Source organism: Fonsecaea multimorphosa (assembly GCF_000836435.1).
Source record: "Fonsecaea multimorphosa CBS 102226 unplaced genomic scaffold supercont1.31, whole genome shotgun sequence".
Classification (NCBI taxonomy): Eukaryota; Fungi; Ascomycota; class Eurotiomycetes; order Chaetothyriales; family Herpotrichiellaceae; genus Fonsecaea; species Fonsecaea multimorphosa.
Window position 1 is genome coordinate 236,604 of NW_015971665.1, and position 18,054 is coordinate 254,657.

Consider the following 18,054-nt stretch of genomic DNA (forward strand, 5'->3'; position numbering starts at 1 on the left):
TGGTGATGTGGAAGTAGATTCCAAAGATGACGCTGGGATTACACCACTGTCATATGCGGCAGAGAATGGGCACGAAGAAATCGTGAAGATATTACTCGGCACTGGTGATGTGGAAGTAGATTCCAAAGATGACGCTGGGATTACACCACTGTCATATGCGGCAGAGAATGGGCACGAAGAAATCGTGAAGATGTTACTCGATACTGGGCGAGTGGCCGTGAGCTCGCGATGTAATGATGGTAAGACGCCGCTACACCTCGCGGCAAAATCTGGGAACGAAGCGACTGTGAAACTTTTACTCGCCAGTGGCCAAGCGGATGCGAACTTGCAAGATCATAATGGTAAGACACCACTACATATAGCGGCCGGGGAGGGGCACCAAGCAGTTGTAAAACTGTTGCTCGCCAGCGGCAAAGTGGATGCGAACTGCCAAGATAAGAAGGGTGAGACACCGCTGTATGAAGCAGCATGGGAGAATAGCAATACGGTTGTGAAACTGCTACTTGAGGCTGGGGTCGATGTCAATGCTCACGGCGGAGCATATGGCAATTCTCTCCAGGCAGCATCACGGTCTGGTGATTCGAGTACTGTTCGGATGCTCCTTGAAGCAGGAGCAGATGTCAATGCTCAGGGAGGATACTATGGCAATGCTCTCCAGGCAGCATCGTCTCATGGTCCTCTTACTATTATCCGGATACTACTCGACGCAGGGGCAGATGTCAATGCTCAGGGAGGACACTACGGTAGTGCGTTATCTGCCGCGCTGAAAGAAGGTAATTGGCATATCGCAGAAATGCTACGGGAGGCGGGAGCCAGAGAAGAGCAAGCACCAAGTACAACAGCAGATTGATGTACCTGGTATACAACAGTCTACCACGACCTTTATGGGCGTCTCCTTCCAATCACATCTCTCCCTTTCCCCCCTCTGCTCACCCCTTCGTCTAGCTGCACATATCTCATCCTCCCTGTTCAGGCCGTGTCTGGGTAGTCTTGATGGATAGAAAGGCCTGCCAGACATGTCTCGATCCGAAAGGTTCTATTGCACCCGCGCCCCTACCGCTTCGTCTCTCGCATGATCGTATGCTGTGCCAATATATGCTGTCTATCCGGGAAACGTATGTAGTGCAGGTATGCCAAGTTAACGTGTCAAAAATTCTTTCAGGACCCTGGTTGAGGGGGCTGTTGTTTGAAAGTGGACTCTCTATTTTTTTTGGCTCCTCCGCAAAACCAGTTTTGGGATGTTGCCCGCTTTGTTGTTTCTGCTGGACTGTTATAACTTGGCCTGGCCGGTGACCAACTTGTCCCAATCCTGGGGAGTGAACGGCACATATTCGTCCGCTTTTGGCGGCACCCAGAGAAACAGGTCGTCCTTGCCCTCGGGCACTTCTTTGCCGATGGCGGCTGGGTCGACGCCTTCCTTGCGCAGCGGCACCTTATTCTGTTTGTGGTTGTGGATATGCGTGCTCGCCTTGACGATGCGCAGAAACACGGGGACCGCATACCGGGGTAGCCGCGCGCGGGTGAATTTCAGCAGGTCGTTGTAGTTGACCGCTGGACCCGTGTGGTTTGGGTCCAAGTGGATGGCCGCGCAGCCTGCTCGGCCTTCGTGGTTGGGGACCAGCACGCCGTAGACGTTTGCTTCGGCGATGCCGGGATACTGCCCTATCGTCAGGGCCACCTCGGCCGTCGAGACGTTCTCGGACTTCCAGCGGAATGTGTCGCCCAAACGGTCGAGGAAGTGCCAGCGACCGTCCGGTTCGCGTCTTAGAGCGTCTCCGGAGCGATAGTAGATGTCACCCTTCTTGAATACGTCAGTGCAGAATTTCTTGTCCGTGGCGGCCTGGGACCGCCAGTAGCCCTGGAATGCCTCTTTGTTCGGAACGGCGACTAACATCTCGCCGCCTTCTTCGTAGGGAGTCCGCTTGGCGAAACCCGTCTTCGGATCGCGCCAGATATCTCCCGTTTCGTGGTCGATCTTGACGGGGATATAGACGTTGCGAAGCATCGTTCGGAGAATCAACCCGTGGTGGCCGACACAGCCCCTGAGGTATGGGCCCCGGTCATAGTTGAGCAGACTGAACATGCCTTCGGTGGAATTGAAGAACTCGCCGATCTCGGGGACGTTGAAGCGCGTTTGGAATTTCTCCCACACGTCGGGTCTGAGGCCATTGCCGTAGGCACAGCGGAGCTTGTGTGCCCGCTCCAGCGGGTGAGGCGGCGCGTTGAGCAGATAGCGAGCTGTTTCGCCCACATACACAAAAAACGTGGACTCTGAGTCGTGGATGTCGTTCCAGAACCGTGACACGGAAAATTTCGGTGCGATGGCGACGGCGAGGCCCTGTAGGAGGGCGCAAGAGGTGGTGATTGACCCTGTGCCGTGATACAACGGCATGGAATTGAACCATTGATCCTTCCCCGGGATACCTCCACACAGTGGCGAGTTGTGACCGCACATACTATAGACCCGTTGTAGCGTGAAGGCACAGCCTTTGGGAAGACCAGTGGTTCCACTAATATGTGATGAGATGACTTGTTACTACTTCCTGTTTGGGTAATAGAGATCGGGCGAGTGAGAATGGTTATGGCTTACCTGGTGTATATAAGGCAATAAGGGAAGCTGCCTTTTGTGCCCTTGCGAAGGTCGTCAGAGGGTCTCTCTGCTGGTTTCATTGCGATCTCCTGCTTTATGTTGCCGTCGAGGACCGCGATTTTGGTGCCCCGGCCTTCAATCTCTGCCCGGCTCTGGTTGATCCTGTTTTGGCAGGCCGCATCTTCGTCGACAACCAACAACTTTGTTTGACATACGTCCAAGCAGTGCATCAACGCCTTCCCTTCGAGATTGTAGTTGATGAACGCCGGGGCCGCACCGACGGCCGAGCATGCGAACCAGGTGATGAAAAACTGCGGTGAATTGACCATGTACATGGCCACCAGTTCCCCCGGTTTGACCCCTTGCTCAATCAACCATTGGGCGCATCGGAGGGTCTCCTCGTACAGCTGACCAAAGGTGTAGATCCCCCCTTCTCTCGACCAGATGGCGCGGTTGTTCCAGCTCTTTTTGCATGTCTCCTCGAGAGTGTAGAAGAAAGCGACCTTGTCCTCCTTGACGAGCCGGGCGTACTCTTTCGCGCCCTTTCGCAACCTCCTGATGGCGTCGAGGTCATGTCGAATGGCGAACTTAGCATCGAGATAGGACGCTGCGGCCCAACCACCAGCGGCGACAGCGGCGGCAGTTGCTGTGAACGGGATTGCAGTCAGTACCTCGTATGCGAAAGACACATCATTCTTGAGAGCCAGAGAGCAGAGAGTCATACCAAGAGCCATGAGGTCTAGGTGTAAGATTCGCCGTGATTCCTGTCGATTTCAGTCACTGTAGTGCCCGCCACGAAGCACACACCCAAGTCGACAAGCAAAGAAGATCACCAGGTATCTACAAGAGTCCGCCGGTAAGTGACGCGACTTAAGGAGCCATCGAGGATAGAAGGAGAAGAAAAAAGGACCATTCTTCAACACACTGCGGCCGGCACCCGACCTGTCATCCAGGCCCTCACTGTGTGATAGCGACCTTGTCAAGATACCGAGGTACCTGCTGGGAGTTCGCCGAAGGTCTCAACAGTCCCGACGATGCTATTGGATCTTGAGAGGATCTGGATACAAAGCTTAGGCGGTGCGCCACTGACTCCAGGGCTGCATTGGCCCTTGGGGAGACGCCAGCCAGACACGGCAGTTCAGCACGGAATCTGGGATAACGGTCCCCTGGACCCTGGACCCTGGTGGGTGCCCAGGTGCCCAGGTTCCCAGGTTCCCAGGCACTCTCCTAAGCATCACTTTCGGCGCCGGGGTTGCTTACGACGTCCCTCGTGCTCCGCATATGCACCACACTAGCCTGCTGCCCGGTGGGCCGCTGGCCCTTGGGTGGCCCTTGGGTGGCCCTAGCTCTCACCAGAGAGACGTTGCTCGGAGAGAGCATCCAATGACGTCCAAACAATCACTTTCTCACTTCTGATATCAGCGTCGATTCTGAGTATTCATCTCGTCACGAGAAAGGAAACTCCCCAACACCACGAACGGTTCTCAACGTCGTATCCGACGAGGTTAGTCAGTCTGAGTTGGCTTATCACCCCTTTACAGCCGGACCATAATGGCCGCAATTGACCCTCCGGACTGCGATGTCCTCATCATTGGAGCAGGAATCTTCGGCACCAGCACAGCTTACCACCTCGCCCTCAATCATGCAGATCCATCACGCATCACGGTTTTGGATCGCGCACCCGTACCCTCACCACAGGCTGCATCCTCGGATATCAACAAGATCGTCCGCGCGGATTACAGCAAGGCATTCTACATGGACTTGGCCTACGAGGCCATGGAGTCCTGGACCGACAATCCCCTGCTGAAGCCACACTTCCATCAGACTGGATGGGTGATGTTGGACGAGAAGGGCAGCGATCTGGCCGACCGGATTCGCAAGAACTTCCGAGAAAGTGGTCGTCCCGATACTTCTGCCGATATCTCCTTGGAGGAAGTCAAATCCAACTGGGGCGGCGTTCTCTCTGGAATAGACACCGCTGGATTCAGCAAGGCCTACACGAACACCAGCGCCGGCTGGGCTGATGCTTCTTCCGCCGTGGCGGCCATGATGAACGAAGCTGTCAAGGCTGGTGTAAGGCACGAGGTAGGAGAAGTGAATGAGCTGCTCAGTAATGGTGACAAGCTGACCGGTGTCCGCACGGCTGACGGGCGGACGCTCACTGGTGAAAAGATTGTTCTTGCCACGGGAGCATGGACGCCATGGTTGATGGCGCCGCTGGAGAAGAAGATGACCATTTCTCCAGAGAACAGCATCCAGAGACAAATCCAGGCCGCGGGAGTGTGTGTGGCAGCATTCAAGGTCTCAGCAGAAGAAGCCCGGCATTATTCGCAGATGCCGGTCTTGATATTTGGAGCAAAGGGAGAGGCAATGCCGCCAGGGGAACAGATGTTGTTTAAATTTACAAATGCCAACACATTCCTCAACACCCAACCTCATCCAGAGACAGGCCAAATCATCTCGGTCCCAGCACCGGATCAACACTCTGTCCCGGAAACGCTCAAGCAGGAATCCATAGTAATCATCCGCCAGCGCGTCCCGCAAGTTCTCGACCAGGGCAGAGTGCCAGATGAGTGGCGCCTCTGCTGGGACGCCGTATCTCCCGACCAAAACCAGCTGATTGCGCAACACCCTGACCCGCGACTGTCGAATCTCTACTTGGCCACAGCCGGGTCGTTTCACAGCTGGAAGTTCCTGCCGAACATTGGCAAGTATGTCGTCAATGTGCTGGACGGTAAGTCGAATGGGCGAGAAAGGGATGAGGCCTGGTGTTGGAAGAGAAAGTTCAGTGGGCGAGGAGCGCACGAGAAAGTGCTACCGAGAGGGGAACTAAAGGACTTTCAGTAATTCACATATACATACCTGCGACACTTGAGTCAATCTACCTGGTAGGTACCGAGTACCTAGCTCGCTAGGACACGCAGTGTGGAGTACCTAGGTACCTTATCACTTTGTAGATGTAGTCCCGGTGGCCCCCAAGCCACTTGCACCTATTAGCGACACTCCGAGGCAGTCGACGTCATTAACAACAGTGATGATTTCAATCCCTTCAACTATGAATCTATGAGCGCGTCATGGACCGTTTGACTGAGGACAGAATACATGTATAGAAGCACCAAGCCTTTCAGATACAATGCTCTCTCCCTAAACATCCCATCTCACAATCCTACATCTGCCCTCTACCATTGAAACTGGCCTCCCCCACTCTCCATCGCCTCGCCCGCATTGCTTCCGCAATGTCGTCGCATCCCAGCCCATCGGGCGTGGCCCCCTGGAAACGCACGTTCCAAGAACACCTCGACAAAGCCGGCGGCGCAGGATTCGAGTTTACTCTAGCGACCGTCAGCGAGACGGGCCTCCCCAGGGCGCGGACGTGCATCTTCCGCGGCTTCTGGGCCACGCTGCCGGAGAACGAGCACAACAAACTGCCCAAGAACCCGCCGGTGTTTGAGAGTGACTGTCCCACATTCACCACGGACGCGCGCATGCGCAAGACCTTTGAGTTGTTCGCCACGGGCAAAGGGAAAGGGGACCTCGCGCAGTCTCGCTCCGGCTCGGGGGGCGGGGGGCCCGTGGAGGCGGTCTACTGGGTCAAAGACACAAAGACGCAGTGGCGCATACGGGGGAAGTGCTGGCTCGTCGCGGCGGACGACGTGGAAGGTGGTACGGAGGAGGCACAGAATTCCGGGACGGTGACCGTCAAGGCCGAGGTGGGACGATACATGCGCGTCCGTGAAGAAGACCACGACGAGCAAAAGAAAAGTGACTGGTCCTGGAGACGCGAGGTGGAGAATTACTTTGAAAACCTGTCCCCGATCATGAGGGGTTCGTTCAAGAACCCGCCCCCGGGACAGCTGTTGTCGGAGGGAAGGGACGAAAGCGCCGGAGAGGCGCTGGGTCAGAAAGCAGGACACTTGTCGGAGGAGGCGCTGGCGAGGAAGAACTTCCGCGTCGCCATCATCACGCCCGAGCAGGTCGAGGCGGTCGACTTGACGGATCCGACAAAGGCCACCAGGCAGGTCTGGACGCTGGCGCAGGAGGTAGGTGGTCCTGGAGGGCCTCAGCCGAGTGACTCGATAGGGGAGTGGAATAAGGTCGAGACGTGGCCGTGAGGTGACATGCGAATCGACAAAAGCCGGAGACTTAAAAGGAATCACCACTTCAGAGTCCCCCTGTTATTAACTATGGCAGAGACGCCAGTTTAAGAGCTCGGGTAACCTGGGTTGCGGGAAGGGTTACAAAGTCGTTGCGCTAGCGGCCCTTAACACGGAGACAGGCTACTGAGCAGAGATTGCTCGATGACCGGGAGGTCAAGCAATGGGCGACATCGTCACCTCACATCCCAGTTGATGGTACAGCAAGGGAGGTTTGTCAAGGCAGTCTGTCGACCGTGTGCCGTGTCAAAGTATTTCAGACCAGGTCTTCGCCGATAGGGGAAGACCAAGAGGATACTGGTTAACCCGGGACGTCAAGATAGATGAAAAAAAGCGGCGAAAAAGGGATGAGCCCTGTTCCCTGCTTGAAGAATCACGACCATAACACGTCAACCATTGTCATGACTGCATTTCATTTCTAGAGGACATCTGTAAAAGTGCTGTATAGATGCGCCATATAACAACCTCGCTAAGGACATGCATGCTCTTCAAATTCCAGACCGTAACACTCAACTCGGACGCTCTTTAATTCGCCCGAGGATCTTCTCTTTACAAGCCAAAAGAAAGAGATCAATTTTTTCAGTGAAAGTGTTCGTCGGTCCGAGCATATCTGCCCACAGCCAGTTCACCCAGGAACACGCCCAAAAGCACGGAAAGGAAATAGCCCACGTTCATGGTCATGACAGCCAACATCCTAAATACAATCGTAAGCATCCGGGGGGGCCAACACCGTCAAGGGTGAGAGTCATTGGGTAAGAGGGTTGGAAACTTACAGCAAATACGCCATGGCGGCGATGATGGTGGTCAGTATAGCCCGAGGCACATCGACCGACAACCGGAAGGCGGGAAAGACGCCTCTAGCTTGGACGACCTTGACGTTCTCCTCGACGCCGTTGACGGTGATGAGGGCCCCAGTCTTCGCATCCGGGTCCTGGTCGATCCGCCCGGCCTCGGTGGGCCTGCCCTTGACCAGGACGAAGCGGCGTCTCTGTGCCGCGGCGGCCCATCTCTGTTCGCACACGGCCTTGGCCGCAAACACCAGCCGCAGCCCGATGGCCAGGAAGACTAGGAATATGCAGGTGCCGGCGTAGCCGCCGCTCGTGGACGGCGTCCATCCATTTCCGTACAGAGGGGTGTGGTGCGAGGTCGTGAATACCATGGGCATGGTGGACATGGAGGACATGGACATGGAGGAGGACGACATTGACGACATGGTGAGGAGTGGTATGGACGTCGAGAGAGATGAGATGGAAGCAAGAGCCTAGGGGGTTCGAGGGCTCGATATCGATCCCGCAATATAATCCCCGGACGGAATTGTAGCTCTATGTGCAGCCGAATGGATTGTCGATCTGGTTTGGCTTTTTGTCGAGATATCGATGCAGCAGGCAATTCGGACACTTGATGCACCGCAACTTTTTAAGAAAGTCTAGAATAGGGAGAGCAGTTTAAGAGTATCAGTCGAGGAAGTTCCCCAACCTAGGACGAGTTGGACTTCGCTGATAGAAGAAGATTCAGCGTGCAGAGCGATGCAGAGCGTGGTCGCCAAGTGAGCAAGTTTTCGGTTTGGGCGGCTAGTTGTGATTCGCTCCGATGGCTTCATGATCTGACAACGAGGTCCACCGGCTCCTTTTTTGGGAGACAAAGAAGCCCATTATTCGGCCAGCCCACCGCTCAAGGTACTTAGTTGTACTTAAACTTGCTCATCCCCCCTCCCCTTTGCTGAGGGTCGACCGGCCGGACGCCGTGACGAGTCTCCCCAATGTGGTGCATGTTGTCATACTCGTCTGCATGTTGAGATGACTGCGGTCAATGTGCTCGCTGGTAAGGACATTTGCACAATGAAGAGCATATTCTCCTTTTGAGACCCTGATCACCCGAAATAAACGAAAACCATTCCCCCACACAGCATTTGGGTGTATTGAGTGATTTCACCGCAGGGACAAGACATGGCCGAACAGCAACTTGTTCACGATAGAGAAGCGCTCACCCAGCACTGATTTCTGATGCTGAGATCCACAAACGATACTCCATTTTCAGGACTATACACTTCCTCTGAAGGTCTGCCCCCTAGGATGATCCTTCCCGCGTCGGCGTGGCTTGGTCAGGTGTGAACGAGGAAGGCTATGGATTCGCCTAAGAGATTCTGAGCAACTTGAAGCTCACAGCCTTTTGCATTCTGCTGAGATTGGTCTGATTGCTTGCCTAGCAGAACTGCTGCTGTGTTCGACCTTGTCAAATAATTTCATCCTGCCCGGCAGCTGCAACGAAGTCCTGGTGCCAGAAATCTTTGGCTTACCGGGACGTAGTGATTTGTACCGCAGTGCGTGTCGTCCTCTTTGCTCTCGATTCAGCATTCCAAGGCACAGTGTCTATCCCGCGCCTGGATCGACTCTCGCAGCCTTTTTGAGAAAGATGGCGACTTTATGCTCCCCCCCTACTAATCATTGTCTTCGGCATCTACAGGCCTAGACACCGAGTTCTTGCAAGCATACGCCCTACCGAGGACCAGGCCTCTCGCGTTCGTAGGACTCGAAAGACGTTCGACAGTCGGCGATCGATATCTACTCTTTATTTCAATTAGTCACAATATGTCTGCCAGCAGTGCCAAACATCTGGCAAGGTTTCGCGTATATACGAGTTTACGAGTCTGGAGAATCGGCACCTGGATGAGTTCTTCCGAAACTCCGGGATTTGCACGTCATGATTGGTTGAGAGACCAAGCTTTACGCCCGTATGCGACTTTTGCTCCAAAATCTGGAGGTTGATCTCGCTAACCATCACTCGCATCGGCCGACATTAGTATTCATGAATCATGATGCGATACGAACGATCCTCGTCTAGGTCGCAAACTCCCGCATTTACAATGTCGACATAAATCGAGACCGTCGGCGTAATTTTGTGGCGCGAATGTCGCCCTTGACATCAGGGGCGTCCGACAAGACTGAGAATGAAGAGGTACAAAAGCATGAGCAGGTCAATGCGACAGCACAGAACCATGCTTTCTCCTCATCAGCAACTCTTCTAGAACGAAATATAGAGCTACCACGCCCGGATTTTTCACACCTCCGAGAACTTTGCGACATCGCTACGGGCCTCCTGCTGCCATACGCCTTACGTCCCTTGCTTGCCATTGAAGTCTATCATCCCGGACTCGCCAGCATGTGGCCATTCAGCACTAGCTCACCATTTGTTCCCGCCACCAGCATCAAAAGTCTTGCGGGTAAAGTCATCCTCGTAACAGGGGGTAACAATGGCATCGGCAAGGAAACGGTTTTGCAGCTCGCGAAGCACAACCCTGAAAAGATCTACCTGGCATCAAGAACCGAATCCAAAGGCCGTGATGCGATAGCGTCAATCAAGGCCCAAACATCACAAGATGTCGATATCGAGTATCTTCCCCTTGACCTCACCTCACTGCCTTCCATCAAACAAGCCGCCGACCAAGTCATCAGTCACAGCGACCGACTAGACATACTCGTTTTGAACGCCGGTATCATGGCGGTTCCTGCAGGCAAGACAGCCGCAGGGCAAGAAATTCAAATGGGCACCAACCACGTGGGCCACTTTTTGTTGACGAAGCTCCTTCTTCCTACCATGGAAAAGACGGCTAAGGACCGCAACTCTGACGTTCGTGTCGTCTCTCTCTCCTCCGAGGCTTACAACATGGCCCCAAGTCTCGATACGATCCTGTCAACGGAGAAGCTCACGGCTACTGGGACTTGGACCCGATATGCAGCATCCAAAGCGGCCAACATCATGTTTGCCGCCGAGTTGGCTCGACGTTATCCGACGCTGACCAGTGTGTCGCTTCATCCGGGTATCATCAAAAGCGATCTCTGGGTTCCAAACACCCAGGCTAACCCCCTCATTAAGTACGGTTCGATGATATTCGGCCCCTTGATGTTCCAGACTATCGAAACCGGAGCTTTCAATCAGCTCTGGGCCGCTGCTGGCGCCAAGAAGGAAGAGCTTGTCAACGGAGGCTATTATACGCCTGTAGGCAAGCATAGGCCCAACAAGTGGTCAAAGGATGCCGAGGCGGGACGGAAGCTATGGGAGTGGACAGAGAAGGAGTTGAAGACTGCTGGCTATTGAGTTCAGGGCGAGAAGGTCGTGTTTTATTAGCATGGTTATTGCGGGAGTTGTCGCGGTCTGCAATTTCGAGAGCTTATCTGCTGTGGGGGTTCCTTGTGATGTACTATACTCTTAGATTGTAAATGACAACATTCAAACTGGTACTTGGTCATATTGATCTTGGTTCCGTGGAGGAATTGAACATCGCTTGCAAAAAACGCCTGCCATATCAAGCTAGGCTTGGGCAAAGCGAGGGTCAGAGCCATTAAACACTGGCACTATTAGATCGTCCTTTTTGGCCCCGGACGAGGCTCTTCTTGATTGGCGATATGCACGCTGTGTACGAGGTACATACCAACTCAGCAGCCGCCACAGTAATAATTATGCAGTGGGTGGGAGGATGCTCAGCTTATGGAAGCAGTCACAATTTTTCACGACTAAACAAAAAATTCCTCAAAAGCGACAGCTGGAAACTCACGAGTTTGCACGTATACACCTGAATAACCGACAATCACGCGAGACGGGTTTAGAAATCAAGTCAAGGGTTGTGTGTGTCTACGACGATCTCAACTCCACCCCCTTTTATCCAATCCATATTCTCCCATTGGTTGTTTTAGGGGCCTTCACCTGCTTCATTCGGCCCGGATCGGTCGACAACGTCTCCCAGATAGAGAACTCTTTTTATAATAATTGCATAACTAATCCTAAGAGCCTCCAATCAAGGTTTGTGGGAGCCTTAGCGACAGCCACGCTCTTGCCAGGTTCCACCGGCATACAGAGATACCCACATCAACACAGGGGGGGCATCGGACGGTCTACAAGACCGCCCTCGTTCCTCTCGGCTACCGACAACTACCTCAGTTCAACAAAGCTGGAGACCTCGAAAAGGCTAAGTCACATCTACCTCCGATCACTGAGTCGAAGCCGAAGCCGGTCCCGATCTATATCCCCCATGCCATCAGCAGGCGACAGCAACGCGGACAAGGTGGTCCTGATCTCCGGGATCAATGGGTACATCGCGACGCACATAGGGCTGCAGCTCCTGCAACGCGGGTACCGAGTGAGGGGCACGTCTCGGTCGATCTCAGCCAGGGACCATTTGTTGAGCGGGGCGTTCAGGGGCTACGAGTCGCAGTACGAGCATGTCGAGGTCAAGGACATCGTTGCCCCCGGCGCCTTCGACGAGGCCGTCAAGGGCGTGCACGCGATCCTGCACACGGCGAGTCCCGTCGACTTCACGCTGAAGACGGTGGACGAGTTCTTCGGCCCGGCCGTGGGCGGGAACCTGTCGATTCTCGAGTCGGCAAGGACGTTCGCGGGACCGCAGCTCAAGAGCTTTGTGGTGACGAGTTCGATCGCCGCCATCGTCGACCGCTGGAGACTACCCGCCGACCACGCCTACAGCGAGGCCGACTGGAACGAGATGGGCGAGTCCGTGGCGCGCCGCGAGTTCTCGGCGCCCGTCGCCTACGGGGCGTCCAAGGCGGCCGCGGAACGAGCGGTGTGGAAATGGGTCGAGGCCAACCACCCCGCCTTTGCCGTGGCCGCCATCAACCCGGCCGTCGTGACGGGCCCGCCGGTGTCGTGGCCCGCGACCCCGGACAAGCTCAACACCACCCTCCTCCCGATCTGGAACATCTACAGCGGCGGTGCCAAGGTCATGCCGCCGCAGATCGGCGGCGCGGGTTACATCGACGTGCGCGACGTGGCCCGCATGCACGTCTGGGCCATGGAACACCCGGACCAGAGCAACGGCGAGAGGTACCTCATGTCCAATGGCAAGGCGCCCCCGCAGGCCGCCGCCGATTTGCTGAGGGAGCACTTCCCGGACCGCGACATCATCGTCGGCGACCCGGGCCAGGGATACACCCGGGACTACTGGTTCGTGCAGGGCGAGCAGACCAGTGTCTCGACAAAGGCATACAAGGCCCTAGGGGTCACCAGGTTCATCCCCTATGATAAGAGCGTTTTGGACACGGTCGAGGCCTTTGAGAAGCACTGGCCGGGCCTGGCTCAGAATTTCAAGCACAAGAACTAGACTCTTTGGGACGGGGCGAATTTTCATTCTCATTTCTTGCTGCAATGTATATTTGGCTTAGCAGCTTATAGATAAGATAGTTCTGATAGCAGGCGATATGACGATGAATCAGAGTTCCAGTTTTGTTTGGCTGGCGGGGTTTGGAACAATACAATACACTTGCGTCAACCAGTGCGTGTGTATGTGCCTTCCCCCAGCCCTCTCCAGAGAACACAGCGACTGTGACCACGCAGCCGTGCATGCATGAGCCTGATGTGACGGGCCGCGAAGCCATCCAGCTAGCCTGTTATCAGGAACGTAGACCCCGGTCGAGGTTCTTCACATGCATCTGAGGCTGAACAGTGATGAAGGTCCTTTGATCGTCAAGTATGAAGGGAGATCGTCCCCGTGCACCCAGCACAAAGATCCAACGGACGGGAAAGACAGTCGACAAGCGCCCTCCTTTCTCCTCTTCTTCCCGCTTCTTTCTCAACCCTTCCGGATTCCCCCTCTTCTCTCTTTCCCCTTGACGTGACGATGAAAATTTTCACTCTCATCAGGCCAGACAAGAAAGCGTTGTGTAACCTGATCCGCTGGCAATTTGGAATTTCCATGACTACGTGGTTTGTCCTGCTCCCGTGTCTCTCGCGCATTTGTGCGACATTGGACTCACCACAGAACACGCAGAACTCCACCTTTCAGCTCACTCATGAGTTTTGCTCTGCTTTCCACTCTGCATCGTGGACAAACCCGGTTCCGCTCCCTCCATGGGAGAGGGTGCTGAGAGGGCAGACGGCCTGCCCTTGCGCCTGGCTGTTGGATGGCTAGCTGCGGCAGGGGGCTTGAGGTCCGAAAGGAACAAAGGTACTTGACATTTCCAGCAGTCTGGATTGTGATCTTGGTCATACGTCGCGACATAGACTGTATCGTGGGGAGAAGGGAAGAAGTCACGCAAGCCTGAATGGAGGAGGTTGAGACTACTCGGGTAGTGTGTTGGTTTAGGTCGTGACCAGTGAATGGCTGTCCATTAGCCCTTGCCACAGCAGCTGGTTAGTGAGCGGGGCTTGAACACCACTGTCTCAAGGGGAAGGGTTCTGTGGATCAAAGAGGCGGGCTGATGATGGGCGGAGATGACCTTCACCTGCTCAAGCCTCGCATCACCCTTGCAAGCCACTTGGGCGCCCCTCGTTCCATTTGGTACTGGCGCCTTTACCCCAAGTCCAGGCCCCAAAGATACCTTGTCGCTTGATCCCCTGTACCTCTTGGGCGGGGACTTGAGTGCTGTGGTTCGAAGCTGCAAAAAACGCGGAGAGGGACCCTGAATGATATAAGATTCTTCTTGGATGGAGCTCAGCTGTGGCATGGCGGCGGAAGTACGGATGATGCTCCGTCGCGATGCAGACGGAATATCAATACTAGGTAGTAAACCCATCCTTATCTCACGTGAAGCTGTTCCTCAGGGTTGCGTCGGGATGGATGTCCAGCTCGCCAGATAGATAGGGAATGGCGGCGACAAGAAAGAGATAGAGATGACAAGACGGTGGCTCGTGTCCGGGGGATCGCGTATCTTTCCCCTGGGCCCTGGGGCACCAAGCTTTCTAAGGGATACATGATAATACTACCCCAGCAGAGACTCTATCGAGTGAGGGAGATAAAAGAGATAACGGAATGGAGAGCGAGTCAATCATCAATCATCAAACAGGGTCTCATTTGGTCTCATTCTCGACTCCCCGCCTCTCCATCTCACTTGCTACTCGTCTAATCGCCTCCTCGTCCACTTGGCCCTCAGCCACTGACCAGCCAGTCAATCCGCCGCCCGTTGGCGAGTCTGGACATCACCGCTTCCCACACTTTTTGCGCCTCTGGGATTTCGATTTCTGGTTTCTGGTTTCTGCCCCAGTTCTTCCCATGCCATCTGCGCGCCCTGCTGCGTCCGAGTCTGCGTGGTTGATGCTCCAGGAATCCACCTCTCTTTAGATCTCAGGCCCAAATGTCTCTCTCTCTGTCTCTGTCTCGGTCCCTGGAGGCTCGTCATCATTGACCTCTTATCCCGACACGCTCCCCAATCCGCACACTGGCACTGGTGGGCGCGCGCTATACCCGCACCGATACCGATACCCTCACCATCTTCAATTCCTCCCCTCCTTCATCTTTTTGTTCCCTTCCTTCCTGGACAATCCGTCTAGTTCTTTCGTCCCGCGGAAACCTGTCTTGATCTGTCTAGCTGTTCCGAACCTACCTTTTACGAGTTACGCCCTCATCACGCAAAAACCCTGCTGCTGATCTAGTGTCGATTCGTCCATCGGTCGATATACCACCGTACCCACCGAACCCCTCCATACCTCGAAGCAGTGCACGCTCTACTGCTTTCACACACTCCTGCTGTTAAGTCCAGGTCGCCTGGGTCGATGTCGCCTATCCTTACCTGCGTCGCATGGAGGTCCAGATCCCTTCTCCGTCTGTTTTCTTGAGAAAGTCTCCTGTCATTCCCCCCGCGCCGGTGGGCCAGTCGAAGAAGTCGGCCATCGCAAAGCAGAAGACTTATCCTCCTCCCAAGGCACTAAACAAATCAGTTCAAGATGGGGCGGTGACGAAACCGAAGCAAAGCAAGAGTCGAAATGGTATGTGCTGCAATCCGAGAAGAACTGGCTGCGTTGTTGCTCTAGCAGAGTGTGGGGAGCATTCGGTTGTGTGCGAGTGGTTTCAACGTCATAGGCTAACTCCTCTACAGGTTGTATGACATGCAAGAAGAAACGCTTAAAATGCGACGAGACAAAACCCTCTTGTGCCCAATGTCAGAAGAGAAGTGTGGTATGCGAAGGCTACAAGAAGGACTACAAGTGGAGGACGTTTGAGGAGACCACGTTTGCCTCCCGACCTGTCGCCAAGAGGAAAGCATTTCGCTCCAACTCCTTGTCACCGACTCAGAATGTCGCCAGGCCTCTTGATATCGCTGGTGGTGGGAGACCGGATGCCAGTCAGATGGGCGTTGAAGCCGCTCAACCTGCGCAGACATGGTCCCCAGGCCTTCATTCTGCCTTCGAGACTGCCGCTCACGCGTTTCGGGACAAGGTCGATGGTCTCCCTCATCCTCATCTTGAGGGATTCTTGTCTAGCCGAGAGCAGCAGGGCGAGATGCGGTTGGACGAGGACCATTCGCCGCCTCTCAATCTCACTACTCCGGACTCAATCTTCATACCTGCTTTCGAGACGGAAGGCATGTCCCCGGATCTGACCTTTGGCGACTCGGTTGATCCTTATAACCTAAGCACAACAACCACTAGCTCTTCTGTCAACGACAGCAACAGTGCTAGGTCCTTCTCCTCCGGCTCCCCGCCACTTTTGGAGATGATGGTTTCCACTGGATCGGACATGAATCAGCTGTCTGATCCCAGCGAGCTCCAGCCACCAATGTCTCTCGATGTCAACATACCTATGGAAGATGACTTTGACAAAGAGATTATCAGGTCGGATGCCATCGCCACCTCTGCAGCGATGTCCGGTATGCAACTTCCCACGCCTTCGTCGATGCTCGACCTTACCCCATTTCAAGCTTTCCGCGCATCTTCTCCCACTCCTAGCGAGACGTCCACAGCATCTTCCAAGTCCAGCGACATGACCATCCTCGCCCAACCCTCTCTTGACGCCTCCTCGCCGGAGATGCTCATGCTCCGTTTCGACAAGCAAACCTGCGGCATCTTGTCCGTCAAGGACGGCCCGACCGAAAACCCCTGGCGGACGCTGATCTGGCCCCTGGCTCGAGAATCCCCCGCTCTGTACCACGCCATCTCATCCATGACCGCATTCCACGGTGCCCATGAGATTCCGAGACTGAATGTGCCAGGGATGGCACACATGACAAAGGCCATTAAACGCCTTGCTTTTGAGATCGAGAACATGCGGCTCGACTCGGCACTGGCCACTTCATTGGCACTCGCGTTCAGCGAGGGTTGGGATCGACATGTAAGCACCGGCGTCCAGCATCTTCGCGGTGCAAAAGTCATGGTCAACAACGCCCTCATCAGGCACCGGCGGGACATGCAACTGGGGCAGATGACCACCCAAGATGCCAATCGACTCAAGTTTCTTTGCAACACCTTTGTGTACATGGATGTGATTGCTCGCTTGACGTCACTGGAAGAGGCGCCCGACCTGAATTTCGAGGACATCCTCAGCACCGTCAACGCTCCCTTCGGAGATCAGGTCGAGGTCGACCCGCTAATGGGCTGTGCCACCACCTTGTTCCCGCTGATAGGCCGCGTCGCAAATCTCATACAACGAGTGCGCAAGACCGAGTCCAATTCTCTCACCATTATCTCCACCGCCCTGGAGTTGAAAGAGCGACTTCAGCAATGGCAAGTGCCCAGCGCTTTGGTCTTCGAGCGGCCAGAGGATCCGAATTCAGAAGTCCAGCACTCAATTCAAACGGCCGAAGCTTACAGATACGCTACGCTGCTCTATCTACACCAAGCTGTGCCAGAAATTCCCAGCGACCCAGCAGCATCGCTGGCCAAGAAAGTCCTGGTGACCTTGGCGTCCGTGCCCCTTTCTTCAAGAGCAACCATCGTCCATATCTTCCCTCTTTTTGCAGCAAGCTGCGAAGTTACCGACCCCGATGATAGGACTTGGGTGATGCAGCGTTGGCAAGCGATGATCAGACGTCTTAAAATTGGAAATGTGAACTCGTGCTGGAATGTTGTCCAAGAAGTTTGGGCTCGTAGGGATGCGTACGAGGATGAAAAGTCGAACAGATTGCTCAGGCAATACGCGAGTCGTGGAGTGCCAGGGGGAAGCTTCGTTCCTCCAGTTCTAGACATGCCGCCGGCATTGAAGAGAAAGGCCCACACGGTGGATAGTCTGGGCTTGGGGGACAACCGGCCTTTCAGTCATGGTCAACACCAAGCTCAGGGCCTGCCGGGCGGCGGATCAGAAGAAGCTGATGTCACAGGCCGGCCGATCAAACGTCGCCTAACGCTAGACTCGGTTGCAAGCGGGAGCGGCATGTCAGCGGCAATGCCACCTCCCCCAATCTCCCTCCCTCGGCGACATACGAGCGACATCATGTCAGCGGACCAACTGGAACCTGAATACACCGTGCGAGGGCAATTGCACTGGTCGGGCGTTATGGCCGACTGGCAGTGGGAAGGTATGTTCCAATCTCCTCGAATTACCTTGTTGTGATGCCCGATATCTCAAGTTTTTCGTTGAATGAACAGGAA

General features: G+C 54.8%; 8 protein-coding genes across 8 annotated transcripts in view; 6 read left to right on the forward strand and 2 right to left on the reverse strand.

Annotated features, from left to right (window-relative positions):
- The window catches only part of Z520_10614 (uncharacterized protein), a gene marked incomplete at both ends in the record, with an annotated part of 3,408 nt that extends 2,558 nt beyond the window's left edge, over positions 1-850 (forward strand). Inside the window, one exon of the mRNA XM_016781106.1 lies at positions 27-850. Within this exon, the coding sequence (XP_016627831.1) occupies positions 27-850 (824 nt within the window). The remainder of the gene's footprint in view (positions 1-26) is intronic.
- A 420-nt stretch (positions 851-1,270) lies between these two features.
- Z520_10615 (uncharacterized protein) lies at positions 1,271-3,324 on the reverse strand (the record flags this gene model as incomplete). Its single annotated transcript, XM_016781107.1, has 2 exons — positions 1,271-2,510; positions 2,591-3,324. 2 exons carry the CDS (start codon positions 3,322-3,324, stop codon positions 1,271-1,273), a joined length of 1,974 nt encoding a protein of 657 aa, XP_016627832.1.
- Positions 3,325-4,141: 817 nt separating this feature from the next.
- Positions 4,142-5,437, forward strand: Z520_10616 (uncharacterized protein; the record flags this gene model as incomplete). The annotated part of the gene is made up of 1 exon (XM_016781108.1): positions 4,142-5,437. The coding sequence occupies one exon, from the start codon at positions 4,142-4,144 to the stop codon at positions 5,435-5,437; it is 1,296 nt and encodes a 431-aa protein (XP_016627833.1).
- A 389-nt stretch (positions 5,438-5,826) lies between these two features.
- On the forward strand, positions 5,827-6,702 carry Z520_10617 (uncharacterized protein; the record flags this gene model as incomplete). Its single annotated transcript, XM_016781109.1, has 1 exon — positions 5,827-6,702. One exon carries the CDS (start codon positions 5,827-5,829, stop codon positions 6,700-6,702), a length of 876 nt encoding a protein of 291 aa, XP_016627834.1.
- Positions 6,703-7,323: 621 nt separating this feature from the next.
- Z520_10618 (uncharacterized protein) lies at positions 7,324-7,957 on the reverse strand (the record flags this gene model as incomplete). The annotated part of the gene is made up of 2 exons (XM_016781110.1): positions 7,324-7,438; positions 7,518-7,957. The coding sequence occupies 2 exons, from the start codon at positions 7,955-7,957 to the stop codon at positions 7,324-7,326; spliced, it is 555 nt and encodes a 184-aa protein (XP_016627835.1).
- Positions 7,958-9,903: 1,946 nt separating this feature from the next.
- Z520_10619 (uncharacterized protein) lies at positions 9,904-10,839 on the forward strand (the record flags this gene model as incomplete). The annotated part of the gene is made up of 1 exon (XM_016781111.1): positions 9,904-10,839. One exon carries the CDS (start codon positions 9,904-9,906, stop codon positions 10,837-10,839), a length of 936 nt encoding a protein of 311 aa, XP_016627836.1.
- Positions 10,840-11,770: 931 nt separating this feature from the next.
- On the forward strand, positions 11,771-12,856 carry Z520_10620 (uncharacterized protein; the record flags this gene model as incomplete). Its single annotated transcript, XM_016781112.1, has 1 exon — positions 11,771-12,856. The coding sequence occupies one exon, from the start codon at positions 11,771-11,773 to the stop codon at positions 12,854-12,856; it is 1,086 nt and encodes a 361-aa protein (XP_016627837.1).
- Positions 12,857-15,269: 2,413 nt separating this feature from the next.
- On the forward strand, positions 15,270-18,016 carry Z520_10621 (uncharacterized protein; the record flags this gene model as incomplete). The annotated part of the gene is made up of 2 exons (XM_016781113.1): positions 15,270-15,456; positions 15,567-18,016. 2 exons carry the CDS (start codon positions 15,270-15,272, stop codon positions 18,014-18,016), a joined length of 2,637 nt encoding a protein of 878 aa, XP_016627838.1.
- Between the last annotated feature and the right edge of the window lie 38 nt (positions 18,017-18,054).